The sequence below is a fragment of the Cyprinus carpio genome, chromosome A2, assembly GCF_018340385.1.
Source record: "Cyprinus carpio isolate SPL01 chromosome A2, ASM1834038v1, whole genome shotgun sequence".
NCBI classification, from domain to species: Eukaryota; Metazoa; Chordata; class Actinopteri; order Cypriniformes; family Cyprinidae; genus Cyprinus; species Cyprinus carpio.
The window spans coordinates 23,963,024-23,980,964 of record NC_056573.1 but is presented as its reverse complement, the minus strand read 5'-3'; the positions used below and the strand labels follow the sequence as shown (position 1 = coordinate 23,980,964).

At 40.2% G+C, this 17,941-nt stretch overlaps 2 protein-coding genes across 2 annotated transcripts; one reads left to right on the top strand and one right to left on the bottom strand.

Annotated features, from left to right (window-relative positions):
- Positions 1 to 966: 966 nt before the first annotated feature.
- On the bottom strand, positions 967 to 4,897 carry LOC122134849 (reelin domain-containing protein 1-like). The gene is made up of 4 exons (XM_042711658.1): positions 4,706 to 4,897; positions 3,638 to 3,863; positions 2,870 to 2,994; positions 967 to 2,614 (listed from the first exon to the last, which is right to left on the bottom strand). Exons 1-4 carry the CDS (start codon positions 4,809 to 4,811, stop codon positions 1,302 to 1,304), a joined length of 1,770 nt encoding a protein of 589 aa, XP_042567592.1. The 5' UTR covers positions 4,812 to 4,897; the 3' UTR covers positions 967 to 1,301.
- A 2,420-nt stretch (positions 4,898 to 7,317) lies between these two features.
- Positions 7,318 to 17,718, top strand: LOC109084369 (OTU domain-containing protein 4-like). Its single transcript, XM_019099045.2, has 20 exons — positions 7,318 to 7,473; positions 7,554 to 7,846; positions 8,859 to 8,942; positions 9,061 to 9,111; positions 9,288 to 9,334; positions 9,667 to 9,739; positions 9,828 to 9,909; positions 9,996 to 10,146; positions 12,020 to 12,077; positions 12,194 to 12,317; positions 12,397 to 12,461; positions 12,668 to 12,762; positions 12,980 to 13,098; positions 13,181 to 13,431; positions 13,522 to 13,606; positions 13,821 to 13,876; positions 14,291 to 15,191; positions 15,330 to 15,506; positions 15,779 to 15,819; positions 15,911 to 17,718. The coding sequence occupies exons 2-20, from the start codon at positions 7,694 to 7,696 to the stop codon at positions 17,021 to 17,023; spliced, it is 3,726 nt and encodes a 1,241-aa protein (XP_018954590.2). The 5' UTR covers positions 7,318 to 7,473; positions 7,554 to 7,693; the 3' UTR covers positions 17,024 to 17,718.
- Positions 17,719 to 17,941: the final 223 nt, after the last annotated feature.

The window sequence follows — 17,941 nt, the reverse complement described above, 5'->3', positions numbered from 1 at the left end:
CTAATGTAATGCTACTTATTTGCCTGGGTGTTCTGGGTGGTTGCTAAGGTAATGTTACACAGTTGCCAGGGTGTTCTGGGTGGTTGCTAAGGTAATGCTACTTATTTTGCCTGGGTGTTCTGGGTGGTTGCTAAGGTAATGTTACACAGCTGCTAAAGTGTTGTGGGTGGTTGCTAAGGTATTCTTACACAGCTGCCAGGGTGTTCTGGGTGGGTTGCTAATGTAATGCTACTTATTTGCCTGGGTGTTGTGGGTGGTTGCTAAGGTAATGCTACACAGTTGCCAGGGTGTTCTGGGTGGTTGCTAAGGTAATGCTACACAGCTGAAAAAGTGTTCTGGGTGGTTGCTAAGGTAATGCTACACAGTTGCCAGGGTGTTCTGGGTGGTTGCTAAGGTAATGCTACACAGTTGCCAGGGTGTTCTAGGTGGTTGCTAAGGTAATGCTACACAGCTGAAAAAGTGTTCTGGGTGGTTGCTAAGGTAATGTTACACAGTTGCCAGGGTGTTCTGGGTGGTTGCTAAGGTAATGCTACTTATTTGCCTGGGTGTTCTGGGTGGTTGCTAAGGTAATGTTACACAGCTGCTAAAGTGTTGTGGGTGGTTGCTAAGGTATTCTTACACAGCTGCCAGGGTGTTCTGGGTGGTTGCTAATGTAATGCTACTTATTTGCCTGGGTGTTGTGGGTGGTTGCTAAGGTAATGCTACACAGTTGCCAGGGTGTTCTGGGTGGTTGCTAAGGTAATGCTAGGTGGTTGCTAATGTGGTGATACTTATTGCTAAGGTAATGCTACACAGTTGCCAGGGTGTTCTGGGTGGTTGCTAAGGTAATGCTACACAGTTGCCAGGGTGTTCTAGGTGGTTGCTAAGGTAATGCTACACAGCTGAAAAAGTGTTCTGGGTGGTTGCTAAGGTAATGCTACACAGTTGCCAGGGTGTTCTGGGTGGTTGCTAAGGTATTCTTACACAGCTGCCAGGGTGTTCTGGGTGGTTGCTAAGGTAATTCTACACAGTTGCCAGGGTGTTCTGGTGGTTGCTAAGGTAATGCAACACAGTTGCTAGGGTGTTCGATGTGGTTGCTATGCTAATTCTATACAGTTGCTAGGGTATTCTGGGTGGTTGCTAGGATGTTTTATCATGTTATTATCATGTCCTAGCCAGAAATTTTTAAAGATATATTACATTTTAAAATATACTCAAATAGAAACAGTTTAAATGGTAAAAAATATTTCACAATATTACTGTTTTTACTGTAGTTTACTGTAGTTTGTGATTTCTTTCAAAAACACTAATCGTGCACGTGTTCAGTTCCCGGTCGGTGTGATTAGGTTGTACTCAGCCTGCAGCACCAGGAAACTGTTTTGTCGTATTTTCCGCACCTGCACCAGGTCTCCGCACTCCTGCACGTGGATGATGCCTCTGTCGTCATGGTTACAGTTGTTTAGTGACACAGCTGTACGTTTGCGACAGTGTTTCCTCTGCAGGTACCGGAGCCCCACGGCGATGGCCATGCCGAGTGCGGCTGAGAGGCCCAGCAGCAAACCCAGCTCGAATGCACTCTGCCTGGGCATGCGCTCCGGCCTCTCGATGCCTCTCTCCGGGACTCCAGATGGGTCTTTGGCCTGTTTTGGGCGATTGAGAACATCTCCAAATGGGTGTTTTTTGCGCTGGGTCAGGGAGACGGCGCCCTCTGTGGGCTCCCTGGATGAGAAGAAGTCGGAAAGGGCTTGTCGCGGAGCCGGTGAGGGTTCGGGATGGAGAGATGCAGTGAAGAACTGTGTGTTATGAGTGTGTACTGGAGGTGTGTAGGTGTGTGTTTGTTGCGTTGTCATCTGAAGAGATGCAAGAGTCTGTAACAGTGGATTTGGGATGGTGTGTGTGTTAGCAGAGGTTTTGTGTGTGTTATTTGGTGTTGGTGTGTCTGTGTTATGTGTTGAGATGCTCTGAGATGAAGATGTGTTTAGGAAAGCTTGTTTAGATGAGGACAGAGGTGTTTGAGTGGCATTTGATGATTGTGTGATTGTTTGTGTGTTAAAAGATGGAGTTGTTTGTGTGTTATGAATTGAGTGTGTGTTTGTGTGTGTTGAGTGTGTGTCGGTGTGTGTGTTGTGTGTTGAGTGTGTGTTATGTGGTGCATTTAACGATTGTGTGTTGGTGTGTGTGTTATGTGGTACAGATGTGTTAGTGTGTTTAGATGTGATTGTGTGTGTGTTGTGTGATGAGTGTGTGTTGGTGGGTGTGTTAACATGTGTAGATGGGGTTGTGTGTGTGTTGTGTGTTGTGTGTGTGTTAGTGTTTGTAGATGCGATTATGTGTGTGTTGTGTGATGAGTGTGTGTTGGTGGGTGTGTTAACATGTGTAGATGGGGTTGTGTGTGTGTTGTGTGTTGAGTGTGTGTTGGTGTGTGTGTTAGTGTGTGTAGATGCGATTATCTGTGTGTTATGTGTTGCATGATTGTTAGTGTGTATGTTATGTGGTGCATAATTGTTATTGTGTGTAGATGTGAATATGTGTGTGTTGTGTGTTGAGTGTGTGTTGGTGTGTGCGTTAGCATGTGTAGATGTGTTAGTGTGTGCAGACAGGGATGTGTGTTTGCCTGTTTTTTCCAGTAATGAGGCTGCACAAAATAAATTACACAAAGCATTAAATATTATCTAAATGTTAGAACTTTGTGAGCAAAATATGATTTAGTGATTTGATGCATTTGAGCAAATTTAAGTGTCGTTAAAATGTGTGGAACTCACCACCACGATGAGAGTCTTGCTAATATGAGTGTTCTGAGTAGTTGCTAGATTCTTTCTAACCCAAGTCAAATTCAGGTCCATTAATTATTTTAGTGTATATTGCGTGTGTGTGTGCTGGTCATAATCACCTATCGTGCTCGCCATCGGTTGTCCTGTAACGCTGTTAGTGATCTGAGAACTACGTGTCCCATCATGCACCACTGCCGATCTTATTCGAGACCAGTACACAAAATAGGACTGAACCAGCGTGATGCTGCAAGGGAAGGAGAATAAAATGGTCACATTTGTGACCCTGGAGAGCAAAAGCAGTCTTAAGTCTCTGGGGTATATTTGTAGAAATAGCCAACAATACATTGTATGGGTCTAAATTATCCATTTTTCTTTTATGCCAAAAATCATTAGGATATTAAGTAAAAATCATATTCCATGAAGATATTTTGTAAATTTCCTACCGTAAATGTATCAAAACTTTATTTTTTATTAGTAATATGCATTGCTAAGAACTTCATTTGAACAACTTTAAAGATGATTTTCTCAATATTTAGATTTTTTTGCACCCTCAGATTCCAGATTTTCAAATAGGTGTATCTCAGACAAAATATTGTCCTCCTAACAAACCATACATCAATGGAGAGATTATTTATTCAGCTTTCAGATGATGCATAAATCTCAATTTCAAAAATTGACCCTAATGACTGGTTTTGTGGTCCAGGGTCACATTTGTGTGTCTGCATGTATGCAACTTACAACAATACATGGACTCTATGCCGGATTACTTAGTTATTTTGGCATAGTAATGCTTTTTTGTTTTTTTATTTTTTTTTTTTTTTTCCAACATAATCTTTTTTGTTCTGGTTAAGCTAGCTGAATTACAGTGTAGTTGGTGTTTTTCTCACTAAAAGCGCAGGTCTCCGCTGGGGTGTGTCGGGGCTCTCCAGCTGAAGGACAGGTTCCTCTTGAGCATCTTGTCCGAGTGTGTGACGGTGTCGTCCGGGCTGAGGCAGGACAGTGTGTGTGTGCTGGGAGGGTGGAGCGTGAACTCACCGCTGATCACACGGTCCTCCAGAACAGAGCGAGCCTGCAGCAGAAACCCCATAAACGCCCGGGAACTCTGAACCGTTACTGAGCAGAACAACACACAATCTATTAGTCAGTTACACAGACAGACACACAGATAGATATATAGATAGACAGACAGACAGACAGACAGACAGAGAGACAGACAGATAGATAGATAGACAGACATAACAGATAGATAGATAGATAGATAGATAGATAGATAGATAGATAGATAAGCGTGTTTTTGATAGTTAATAAAAAAGATAAATAGAAAAGTTTATCTCACAATTCTGACTTTTTTTCTTGCAAATGAAAATTTTTATCTTGCAAATATGGCATTTTTCTCAGAATTGCATAAAAAAGGAAATGCAAGTTACAAACTTAAAATTGCGGGATATGAACTCGCAATTTAGAAAATTAAAGTCAGAATTGCAAAATATAGTTGAAAGAAAGTATTTTTTCTCAGAATTGGACTTTATAACTCACAATTGCGAGTTTATATCTCACAATAACCTCGCGATAAACTCGCAATTCTCAATTTTCTCACAATTGTGAGTTTGTATCTCGCAGTTCTGACTTCTTTTCCCAGATTTGTGATATAAACTTGCAATTGTTATAAAGTCGAATTCTGAGGAAAAAAGGGCAATTTTCTTACATTTGCGTTTTCTTACAATTATATCTCACACTTCTGACTTTGTAACATGCAATTTTGAGTTTATATCACACAATTCTGAGAATTGTTTTATTTAGAATTGTAAGAAGTAAACTCAGAATTATGAGAAAAAAGACGGAATTGTAAGATAAAATGTCACAAATACATTTTTAAAAATTATTATTAACAACAATATACAAACGGGAGTAACAACATGATAACACATATCAATTCAACTATAGATGTGTGTTACCTGTGAGTGTGTGTTGTGGCAGGTACACTGATCGGCTGGTGTGTACGGTGACGGTGGGGTGTGTGTGTGTGTGTTGTGGGAAGGAGCTGATGTGGCCGGGTTTCATGTTCACACATGATGAGACGCTCGCCCCTCGAGAGAAACACACACCACGGGCAGGGAACACACACACAATCACACATCCAGCCCACAACGCCTTACCGCCTTCGTATGCTTTTTTTTATTATTATTATTGTTTATGGTTTGTGCTTGGGAGATTGGCTGTTGTTTGATGTTTGTTGTATTTTGTTTTTTGTTTTTTATATTTTTTTTTAATTTATTTACTTTGTATATATTTGTGTTTATGTTTAAGAAATATGAATTTGTTCCAAAAACAATTTACATTTATGCATTTGGCAGACGCTGTTATTCAAAGCGATTTACATTGCATTCAAAGTTACACAGTTCAGAAATTCTATGTGAATCAAAGCCACAGTCTCAGCATTTTTATTTTTATTATTATTATTTCTTTATGACTATTTTATTTATTTTATTTGTACATTTAATTATAATAATTTTAATTAATTATTTTACTCATTATTTTTATCTTAATTTTAATTTAATTTCTTCTTTGCCGAAAGAAATGGTTAAATATAACAGTATCACTTTCATTAAAACCAATAAAATATGATAAAACAACAAATATTATATTAGAGGCTTGTTAAGAGATTGAAAGCCATAATTCATTCAGTCAGTTCATAAGCATGAGATATTTAAAGGTAGAACATTATATCATATATATAATTTAATTTTTTTGATATTTGAGATGTTCAAAAGTAAAAAAAAAAAAAGTAAAAATAAGGTGTTTACCAAAAATATACAATAAATTTAAAATACAGATATTATTTGATCATATTAATTTACATTACTAAATAACTATTAAATTATATGATTAAATATGAATTACATTCATATGATGTATTCAGGTGATCAGTGATATAAATTAAATGCATACTTACATTAAAGAAGCTTCTGTCCTGCAGGTCAGTGAAAGAAACAACTGAGAAGCTTCTCTCTTGGAATTTCATCTCTCTCTCTCTCTCTCTCTCTCTCACTCACTCACTCACTCACTTCCCACCCCTTCCAATTCTTTTCTTTTCTAATCCTGCCTTCCTTGTATCCTGATGTCTTTTATTCTCTCCATCTCTGGACCAGGATGTGCAACAGCTGCTGATCCAGGAACCACCACATCCTCCTACTCCACACTCTTACACACACACACACACACACACACACACAGAGGAGAGAGAGAGAGAGAGGGAGGAGAGAGAGAGAGAGAGGAGACACACACACAGAGAAACAAAACACACACACACGCACAGAGATACACACACAGAGAGAGAGAGATACACACACACACACGAACGCACGCGCACACACACACACGCAGAGAGAGACACACACACACACACACACAGAGAGAGAGACACACACAGAGATACACACACAGACACACACACACACACACTATCACACACACACACACACACACACAGATACACACAAACACACACACTCACACACACACACACACACACACATACACACACACACACACACACACACATATACAAAGAGAGAGATAGAGCCTATAAACACACACACACACACACACACACACACACACACACACACACACAGAGAGAGACACAAACACATAGAGAGAGACACACACACACACACACACACACACACACACACACAGATTACACACACAGACCGCACACACACACAGATACATACACATACACACACACACACACACACACATAACACACACACACACACACATAAACATAGAGAGAGATAGAGCCCATATACACACCACACACACACACACACACACACACACACACACACACACACACACACACACAGGGCATCCCCATCTCATGAGCTCAGTGAAGCTTCATTCTCAGATTGTTGCTACAGACGTTTCATCTCGTATCAGAGAGATTCTTCAGCATCGTCTCCAAGAGCTGCACATCTGCAGAAACATACAAAACACTATTAACTTAAACAAAATATTATCCAAATATGCATCATGATTTTATGAATTATTTGCATGCATGGAGTGTGTTCATACCCTGCTCTGTTGCTCTGATTGACAGCTCAGGCAGAGCATGTGAACACAAGGCCTGTCAGTCAGACTCAGAAGGCTTACATTAATACTAATAATATTATATGAATGCAATTTAATGCACAGATTATTATTGCTCACCTGGAGATACGTGCTCCGACGTCTGGATATGAAATGATGATTCATGAATCATTATTTTTAGGAATCATAATATTTAGGATTCTCAGAGCTTTGGATAGTTTGTATATATATTGATGATGCATGAATCATTATTTTTAGTAATTGTTTGTTTTTGTATACTAAGTGATTTGTGTAGGGTTAAGATTATCTATTGTGTGTTCATGAAGGACATACTTGTAAACTATAAAATGGAAGAGATCTGATTCAAGATATCCTCTCAAAATAGTCTACTTTATTTAACTTCTTTAATGTAAATAAATAAATGTAAATAAGTAAGCATTTATTTACTTGTTTGATCACTTTCTTTCCACTTTCTCTTTCAGTTCTGCTCCTGTACCTATAGATGCAGCATGGGGCGTGTAGTTTCACTTTCCTTTTCGCCTACATCTCCCAGCGTTCGCTCGGACCATTTTATTTTCTCAATCGCGTCCTAATGCCTTTAGAAAACTACCTGCTTCACGGCCTGGTGGTAAGTTGGAAGCAGATACTGCAGCATTGTAAGTTGGTGGAAGCAACTGTCTGAACTGGAGTTTCGACTTTCCTTTGCAGTAAAACAAAAGCGAATCCAGTAAATCCAGTCCCTCGGGAGTCTTCATGAGAGACCGGAGTGCAGCAGGGATGGTCAGGAAACTCTGACTGCAGATATAGTGTGGTTTCTATCGGGATAGTATCGTTGGGAGCGGATCATCATGGAGCTCCAGGAGGCACCGGCGGACGCGCAGCAGCTGGCCGCTGACAGGACGCACGAGAGCCGCATGGACGAGTACCTGCGCTCGCTGGGCTTTTACCGCAAAAAGATCGCCAAGGATGGGTCATGTCTGTTCAGGGCCGTGGCAGAACAGGTCAGACCGATCCTGAGCTTTATAATCCCAAATAAACGTCACGCTTTTAATGTTAATAAACAGAAACACAACGTTAACGTACTTCAACACATCTGAAACTTCCTTAACCGCCTTCGCGTCGCATCGTGTGATTAACGTTAAAAACGCCAATCACCGCAATAAACCTTATTATCCTGTGTTTTTTTTCTCGCTTGTGATCTAAATGTTAGGTTTGTAATCTTCTACAGTTTGCCAAAATCACTTTTTAGTTTGTCTGACGCTTATTAGCTTTAGCATACTAGCTTATCCTAGCATATGCACTAGTTACACAAAACAAGGATTTATTAAATATGTACGAAGTAAATATATAAACCGTAATTAAGTTTTGGTTAGGTTTTACCGCTTGTCGTATTGATTTCACTTAATTTCTGTGTGTGATATGAATTGTTGATATTATTAAAGCATGATCGTTTTAAGATATTATTATGCAGGTTATTAAATTGTTTTATTATCGTTAATACCTAAGATGCTTCGCAATAAATACAGTTTTTATTTTATTTATTTTTTTGAGAAAATTTTTGAGTATCAAATCACGTGAGATCAGTTTTTTAATATTAAATATTCATCATATATTCATTCATATATTGCGTTTTATATATATATATATATATATTTTTTTTTTTAGACTTACAGATAATCTGTTCGACTGACTTTGGAAATGAATTTGAATTAAACTGTTGAATGAATATTAATGTTAATAATGACTTGAATCTCTCTCTGTCTCTATATATATAATTATTTTTTTCTATCTATTTTTAACATTAGTGTTAAAGAGTTAATTATCGCTGAATCATCACTCATGAAGTCTGCATTTAAAACCTGAATGACTTCAGGAGTTTGTGTTTTGATAAACCTGTTTTTCTTGATTATGGAGTGCAATGCATCTGAGTCAGGCCGACGTCTGTTATGGTTATGAATCATTTCATAGCGCATATATAGCGCACAGACTGACAGGTGTGTTTTTGATTGACAGGTGTTGAACTGCCAGGCTTTACACACAGAAGTGCGCGCAGCCTGTGTGAATTATCTGAGACAGAACAGAGCTAACTATGAGCTGGTGAGACCACATCAGATGCGTTTTGCATGCATGCATTTGCACGCAAGCATATATGACAAGTTTTAAGTTTTAAATCTATGATAAGCTTTTTTTGTGTGTGTTTTTCTCTGTGTGGTAGTTTATCGAAGGCGATTTTGAGAAATACCTGGAGAATTTACAGGATCCTCAGGTAACAAATGGAATAAACCAAACATTGTACATTCACGCAGACGGAAAAGCTTCAGTTTCTCATAAAAACATTTTCAGTTCTGGCTTGGTTGTGATTGCACACAATTTTAATTTTAAAATGCAAATATATATTTGTTTTAACTCTCTTTTTTTTCTTGTATTCCTCCATCTGTTTAGAGCTGGGTTGGACAGGTGGAGATCACAGCTTTGGCTGAGCTCTATAAGTGAGAATATTACTTTGTTTTTGTCTATTTTAGCTGCATATTTTGAGGCATGAGCTGTGATGATGTTTGCAGTCTATTACACTTCGATCACTCGGACGGTGATTTTATGGCCGGCCTTCATGAAGTAGCTTTATTGTCGGTCGTTATTGATTTTTGAAGAGCTGTGGTCAGTTGTGCATTATGTTCACTTTCGAATTTGTCATGCAGTCAGTTTTCTTGTTCCTATAAATGACGATCCTGCGGGGAAAGTGATTACATTTCATATTGTGAAATGTAAATGCATCATATCGTGTTTTTATGATTTCTGATGGTGTAATAATTCTTTCTTCCAGGCATGATTTCGTTATTTTCCAGGAGCATGATCAGTCCCCTGTTAATATCACAGAGTATGGCTTCACTAAAAAGGTGCAGACATGCTTTAATGCGAGATTTAAAGTTTTTATATTTAAAAAATGTGAATCAGTTCATTTCCATAACACTCTTTCTCTGTCAGGTGCGACTGTGCTTCCTCAACGGAAACCATTATGACAGTGTTTACCCACAATCTTTTGAGAAAAGTGCTGCTCTGTGTCAGTGTGAGTGCTTCTCCGATATTTAGAGATATAATGCTGCTTTATACTTTCAGTATCAGAATAACACTGAACTGTCTCTCCATCTCTAGCGATCCTGTATGAGCTGCTGTATGATCGAGTGTGTGGCGTCGAACGCAGTGTTTTAGGCTCGTGTATGAAAGGAGGGAAAGGACGAGATAAACTGGATTCGGAGGAATGTAAGAGCAGTGAAGAGTCTGACTTGGAGGAAGATGAGTTCTGGTATGGATTTGCATGTTTGCACGAGACATTTTCTCTCATAATATCATTAGTGCAATGTTATATCCTATTTTATGATCCAGTCGATCCCAGTGGATAAATCTAATCTTGCTTTGATTAAAGAAATAGTAAACTATAAAGAATTTGCTGAAAATGTACTCGCCCTCAGGCCATCCAAGATGTAGATGAGTTTGTTTCTTCATCAGGTTTGGAGAAATGTAGCATTACATCACTTATCCTGCGTTTCCACCGAAATTACCCGGAACAATTGTACCAGGAACTATTTTCCCCAGGAACTATTTTCCCCCCAGACCTGTTGCTTTCTGTGTTTCCACTGCGGTCTTAAGTACCGTGAAGATTAGGCAAACAGTCTGGTGACGTAGGTCTGTGTGCGTTTCTCAATACAAACTACGAAAATTTCAGACTTGCATCCTCTTCATCCTAGTTCGGACTTTGTGAGTTCGACTCGGGAGAGTGATCTTCTGCGGACGGGACGACACAAGTCCGGTAATTCTGTAAACAGCAGCGTACTTGATAACATCAGTCAACTCGCCTTGGCTACTGCAATTTTCCTCATTATATATTTACAATAAGACGAAATAGAATATCAAATACCACTGCCTCCTTTCGTTTTCATTTAAACATAATAATATCCACAGAAATGTAGTTAGTTCAGGGAATTGTGTATATATACAGCCATTACAATGAAACGAAATATTATATCAATTGTCTCTTTTTATTTTCATTTTAGCATATAGATAAATTGAATAAAGACCAAAGATTACCTGTTAGATTTCCCAAAACGAATTATATTTTGTTTTACCACTAAAGAGACATCAGAGCCAGCGTCAAATCTCAGAAGGACTAGCCGAGTTCAGACTGCTCTCTTCGGTAAACATGAGCACTGAGCTCCCGCAGATCGCGTGGAGCTGACCGTCTCCGAAATCGGTGAAACACATTTTTAAAAAGGTGCTGTCTTTATAAATAAACTGCAGATTTGAGTTTTAAACAACTACATTCTCGCCTGAAATACTTTTAAAACTACATTTTATGACACTATAACAGTAATATTTTGAAAATTATCTGAATAAATGGTGGTTGAAATCACAATGCTGCATGAACTCAACCAATCAGCATGCTCAGTGCCCAAGTCCCGCCCCCGAAAGTTCCGGACCTTTGAAAAAGTACTACCTTGCGAGCAGGGATTTTCTGAGGGGCAATTTTTTTACCCAGAACTTTATTTAGCTCCTGGTTCCTGCTGTGGAAACACATGGTGTACCAGCCCAAAGTCCCTAGTTCCTGGGTAAAGTTCCAGCGGTTGAAACGCGTCTTTAGTCACCAATGGATGTGAATGGGTGCCGTCAGAATGAGAGTCCAAACAGCTGATAAAAACATCACAATAATCCACAAGTGATCCACACCACTCCAGTCCACCAGTTAACATCTTCTGAAGTCAAAAAAAACAAATCCATCGTGAATGGTTGATTTTAGAATTAATCAATAAAATATGTGTGTATTATTCATTAATATTTCTTCATAGAGAGAGTAAGTCTACTTTTGCGTCTCTCACATCAAAATGACTGAGAACCAACATTTGGAAGTTACAAACACACAGCTTTTGGCTTCTCAAGATGTTAATTTATGGATTGGAGTGGTGTGGATTATTGTGATGTTTTTATCAGGACTCTCGTTCTGACGGCACCCATTCACTGCAGAGGATCCATTCGAAGTAAGTGATGTCATGCTAAATTTCTCCAAATCTGTTCCAATAAAGAAACAGTATATTTTTCGGAAGAGTGAGCATATTTTCAGTACTATTCCTTTTGAATTCTGCTATGTATGACTTCAGTGTAACTCAATATTTTGGTCTTTCCAGGTCGAGTGAAGCCAGAGAAAAGCCTTCCAATGGGATGAACGTCAGACCGCCGCATAGGGTGGTTTTCTCTCTCTATTTATATCTCTCATTCTTGAAGATTGAAGTCACTTTGTTTCTGTATTTTTGATGATACTCTTGATATATTGTGGCAACAAAACTATCTCTGCACTTCAGGGTCGTGGGAGGGGCCAGTCTCGAGGAAGGGGGCGTGACCTTCTCTCCACTAAGGTGCAGAGGTCCCTAAACCCCGCCCTCTACAGGAACGTGGAGTATGACGTGTGGCTCCGTTCTAAACGACGTACTTCATCTCCTTTTTTGTTACTGTTTGGAAATTTAGTTTGTTTGTAATATATTTTTTAATAACTGTGTGTATTCAGTTCAGCAGCAGCGGGATTTCTGCATGGCTGCAGGAATGCAGTATTCTCTCGGAGATAAGTGCAAGGTTAGCAGTTTCTGCTGACAATTTTACATTTTTAAGCATTTGAATACTTTATTAAATTACATTTTTAAGCATTTGAATACTTTATTAAAAAGCTGCATTTGATTAATACAAGTACACTACCGTTAAAAATGTGACACTTACAATATTGTGCCATATATATTTGTGATTTCTTTTTTTTATTTTGTTCTCTTGTCGATCTTTCTCAGGTGCAGCTGAATAATCGCTTTTATGATGCTTACGTTCAGGAAGTCAGTCCTGACAATGGGCCGGTCACTGTGTTTATTGGGGAACTCAACAAGCAGTATGTGTTTTATGACTTTGTTCATATGTGTAGGTGTTTTCATAGACTCTACCAGCTACTGTTTTTGAAAAAGCGGTATGCAGTATGTATTCTGTGCATAGTATGTTAATTTTCTGTATGCAAGGAACAGCAGTATGGCCTAATTCATTCATTTAACATATTAAAATATGCAGTATGTAATTGATACTACATTTAACACTATTGGTTGTGTGTTTAGAGAAACTGTGCCGTTGTTGAGTTTGCGTCTTCCATCTGAAGAGACTCAGTCATGGCAGCCAGTGGCAGAAAAGGGCAGAAGACATGCTGCACCAAACAACAGCACACAGACGTCCTCTGGTACGTTCTTTCCAAATCAAAAACACATTCGACTGATGTAAACTCGCACGTGCTTAGTGTTCGCATCGGATTCTTTATGCAGAATGGGAAAGCAGAGGAAGTCGGAGGTCAAACAAAACGCCGTCTCAGTCGGCACCCAGCGGCCGTGTGCATAAGCAACACTCCTGGCCTCCGCAGGCCACCCCGGATGACACGAGAAACAAGTTCAGACGGTCCGATCAGCACAACAGTCCTGTGGGTGTGCTTCCAGAGGAGAAAAAGGAAAGCGTCATTTTGGAGCTTCTGCACAAAGATGAGCACAACTTCCCCTTACTGGGAACAAGCCCCCAAACGGTGAAGCCATTTATACTTGAAACACAGAAAGTGCATAAGTACTTCACTTTTGAGAACAGAGATACAAATGCATGTTTCTTTTGAATTCAGGTCAGTGCTAGTGAAGTCACAAAGAAAGGAGGGGAAAAAAGAGCCTCCCGTAAGAAAGACCAAAAGGAGCAAGTCTCAGAGACAGGTGAGTGGTGAAGCTCCGCCCCTTTTATATCCAGGTGTAACAACATGGTAGGCTGAAGAAGTTTTGAGCTTAAGACTCACGTCAATTACCTTGACTTGTTTGCGTTTTTATGACGTATACTTAATGGCCATTTTCAACCAAATTTAAATCGATGAAGAATCTCGTTAAGCACTGCCTTTATATCCTGAAGTTTGTTGTGTTTTTTGGCTTTCAGAAACACCCCAGAGGCCTGTACAGAGACAGAAAATTGCCACTGAAGAAAAACATGGGGTGAGTTACACTGAGTCATTTACACAGAGAACACTCAACTAAACCGATTCAGACTTGCCTTTATTTAAACTGTAGACCAGAGGTGCCTAATCCGGTTGCTGAAGGGCAACTCTACATCCAAGTGCATGGCAACAAAACAAGCAATATATCAGTGTTTCTCAACTCTGGACCTCGAGGTCCACTTTCTTGTAGAGTTTAGCTCCAGTCCAAACCTAATCTAACACATCTGAACCAGCTAATCAAGTTCTTCAGGCTTACTAGAAAGTTACAGGCAGGTGAGTTCGATCAAGGTTGGGGCTAAACTCTGCAGGAAAGTGTGAGAACGTTGAGAACTCATGCAATGTATCTTGTCCCTTCCATGTTAATCTAAGTTGTTTTGAACTAACCAGCCGTTGGTTTATACTCTTATTCTAGATAAAGGTTTCTGAGGAGCCACGGCAGAAACCTTCTTCAACAATAAAAGAGAAAGTACAGGAGAAACCCACCCCTGCCTCTCCTTCTCCACCTCCTGCTGTTATCGTCTCATCTGACCCCAAAACAGCCCCATCTTTATCTCAGTCTGAATCTGCTAAAGTCCCCGCTCCTAATCAGTCTGCTCCCGAGGCAATTAAAAAGACCCCTATCCCACCTAAGGCTAGCTCTGCTCGAAGCACAGACAACAGTCGGTTTGCCCCGGTGTCCACTTCAGCCCCTTCACAGTCCATCTCTGTGGCAGGAGCAGTCTCTGGTAGCACCCCTGCCATTATTCAGTCTAGACCTGCTCCAAAATCTACCTTACCCTTATCGCAAGCTATCCCAGTGCCTACCCTAGTGATCCCAACACCTGATCTCAATTCCCAGCCTACTCAAACAACATCTCAGATTACCTCGGTTGCATCTCAGATCACCCCTGTGGAAGTAGCTCCTGCTATCCCAACTCAAACTACTCTGGCCCCTTCTGGCTTAGTCCCTTGTGTCTCTGTAGAACCAACCCTGTCCATTCAAAGTGCCCCACCATCTTCTATATCCGCTTCACCATGTATACCAGTCTCTGCAATACCTGTATCTACCCCAGCTCAGGTTCCTGCCTCTATATTAGATGCCCCAGATCAGACTTCTGCCACCCTTCCCATTGATGGAAGCAGTGGTCCACCAATTGCCCATAAGTCTGTAGACCCTCATACGACTGTGACACCAATCCTTCTTGCCCATGCTCCTCCTACCTCCATCTCTCCTTCCTCTGGTCCTGCCCAAGCTCCACCTCCAGACTTACCTCAGTCTTCACTCAATGAATCAATTCCACAGCCCTGTGAAACATCAGCCATGCCTACTTCTAGTAAGTTTTATCATAATTCAGTGTTGGAGATGGCACTGTTTGAAATGCATCTTATTTCAGTAGTAAAATGTTGACCTTTTAGTAAACACAGACAATCAAAATTCCTTGAGTTCTCACGGAACATCTCTTGTCCATCAGGTGTAGCACCTGCTCCTGACCCCCCATCCCAGCCCCAACAACTCCCCTATCCTCATGTCCAATGGTCTCAGCTCCTTCAGGACCCAGTTTATCCAGGATTCCCCAAGAACGAAAAGGGAGAGGTGGAACCGCTGCCCCCCTATTCCTTCTCCCAAAAAGGAGAAGACCTACCGCAAGGTAATAAAGACCCTAGTGATCCATTTTATACTGTATGTAAAACTTCAACCTTCGACCTCAACATTGTTGATTCAAGCAGTCAAATGTTAGACTTTTATGTAAATTGCACTGTTTGTTGTCTTTGTTGCTATGCCACCCTTAATAGTCAGTTTCAGCACTTATGAGTTGACATGTAAGATACCCTTTCTTTTATATATATCTATTTATTTATGTTTGTTTTTTTTGTCATCATAATGATTTTTTTATTTTTTGAAATTTTTTTATTATTTCAGATATGAATGTCCTCAGGTTCTTCTTCAACCTCGGTGTCAAGGTACATGGTTTGAGAACTCTTCTTTGCATTTATTGCTTTATTAAAGACCCCTACTGTTTATGGAATTACATAGTACTCCCAATTTCCTCAGGCATACTCTCAGCCGATGTTTCCTCCCATCGTATATCTGGGTGCACTTAACCAAGCCTATCAGATGCACCTTAGAGGGCCTCCTCCTTCCTCAGACTCTCCTGCTAACCCTACTGTGACTTCATGGCAACCAGAAAACCCTTCTCCTCCTCAAAATTTGAGCTCTATCCCTGACACCTCATTGGACAGCCATGCTCCCGTTGCACCTTTAGCATCTGGTAGTGGTCCTGTTGGTCCCATAGAGTCAGGAGGGTACAATGATCATCCTGTATCCATTCCAATGCCACTGCCACCAAGGCCACCAATGCCCTGGCCAGCTTCTGCTGGTCCAAGTAGCTATGCTGGGTCATACCCAGCTGGCCCTCCAATGCAGTTTTCCACACCACCCTATCCACCCCCTGGGAATCCGATGTATCCGCAGTCTTCCGTTGGGTACCACCATATGCCACTTCCAATGCCTCTTGAGGCCTTTAACCATGGCCCTCATGGTCGGATGGATGTCTTGCCGTTTGTTCCTCAATCACTGGACAGAGGTCAAGGAAATGGCCAGAGGTCTGTAAACCCCCAGTTTGGGTCCTTACAGAAGACCGCTGGCTTTCCTGGAGGCCAACCTCATTTAAATGCTGGTGATTTCAAGCCTGTAGATATTCCCGTTTCGGTGGCCACAATGGAACCTCCACCCTTTAGTGGACCTTGTTCTGTTTTACAACCTTTTCAGATTGGCCCCCTGCATGGAGACATGGTAGGATTGTCTCCTTTAACCAATGGGAACTTAGGAAAACAAGGGGGAGTCTTCCCACAGAACCTTCATGCTGGTCCTATCACAGAAGACCCTTCTCGCTCCATTCACCTATATTCTCCTGATGATAAGTGGTCAGTGGAAGAGATTGAGTATCCCAATGTAGATCTTAGAGTAACTCAGTCCTACTACAGCCAGTCCTACAGGGGTGGAGGAAGACGCGGCCAAGATGACAGAGGAGGATATCGAGGCAGGAGCCACCGAGGCCAGAAAAATTATTCTGGCCGTGGGAGACAAGATGAACAATCGTCTTATAGACATTTTGGGAGACGAGGTGGAGGCCCAAGGATAGCGTCGCAGTTACCTTACCAGTGATGCTGAAATGCTGGATATACACTAATTTTTGGTTTACAATGATATCAGATACACAGAATCTGTTGTTTTGAGTTTATGGGTGGTTTTTGGTAAATGGTGTTGATTAGGAATATATCCAATTGTTTTTAAGTTTTTTGGCCTTTTCTTCCTCCACATTCTTGATTAAAAGTACAGCAATTGTTTCACCTGTTCCTATTTCACTAAACCCCTGTGAAAATGTAAATGCGTGTGTGTGTTTGCATTGGTAATAAAATCTAGTAAATATTTTGTTTTCTTGTTGCACTGCCCTTACCTGCACAGCAAAAGGGAAAAATATTGGTTTTGTATTGATTTGAATGTATGAAACTTTTCATATCTATGTGCACTTCCTGTAAACACTGAAATCTTTTATTTACATCTTTTAATGTGGGTATTTTTTTAGGCTGGTTCTCAAGAGGACAGTCTTAAAAATCTGAATTTTCCTGAAAAACTTGTAAACAATTCAGCATATCATCAGAGATGACAGGAAAAGTGCCTTTTTTTTTTTTTTGAAAACTTGGTTTTCGTTGAGTTTCTCACTGCACCTTTATTAACCTCCTGCACAGGGTTCTAGGGTGTCTACTGAATGAATGTTGATGCCAAATGCTTGTAATAAATTACATTTCCGATCCAAAGATGTAGTTTTAACACCAAACAAATAAAAGATTAAGAATGTCTTTCAACGTTGTTGCCTTTACATTTTTCAGTTGTATGCATTTATATATTAAGCTTGAACAGACCAGACTTTCTACCTTATTTTAATTCATCAAACATGGTCTTCAAAGGAAAAAGTACATACAGAACGATGTAGTTTTGACACCAAATACAAGCCAAAGAATGTCTTTCTCAGTTGCAGTCGTTCCATTTAAAGTCAGTTTATTCCAAAACACTCTCACTGCA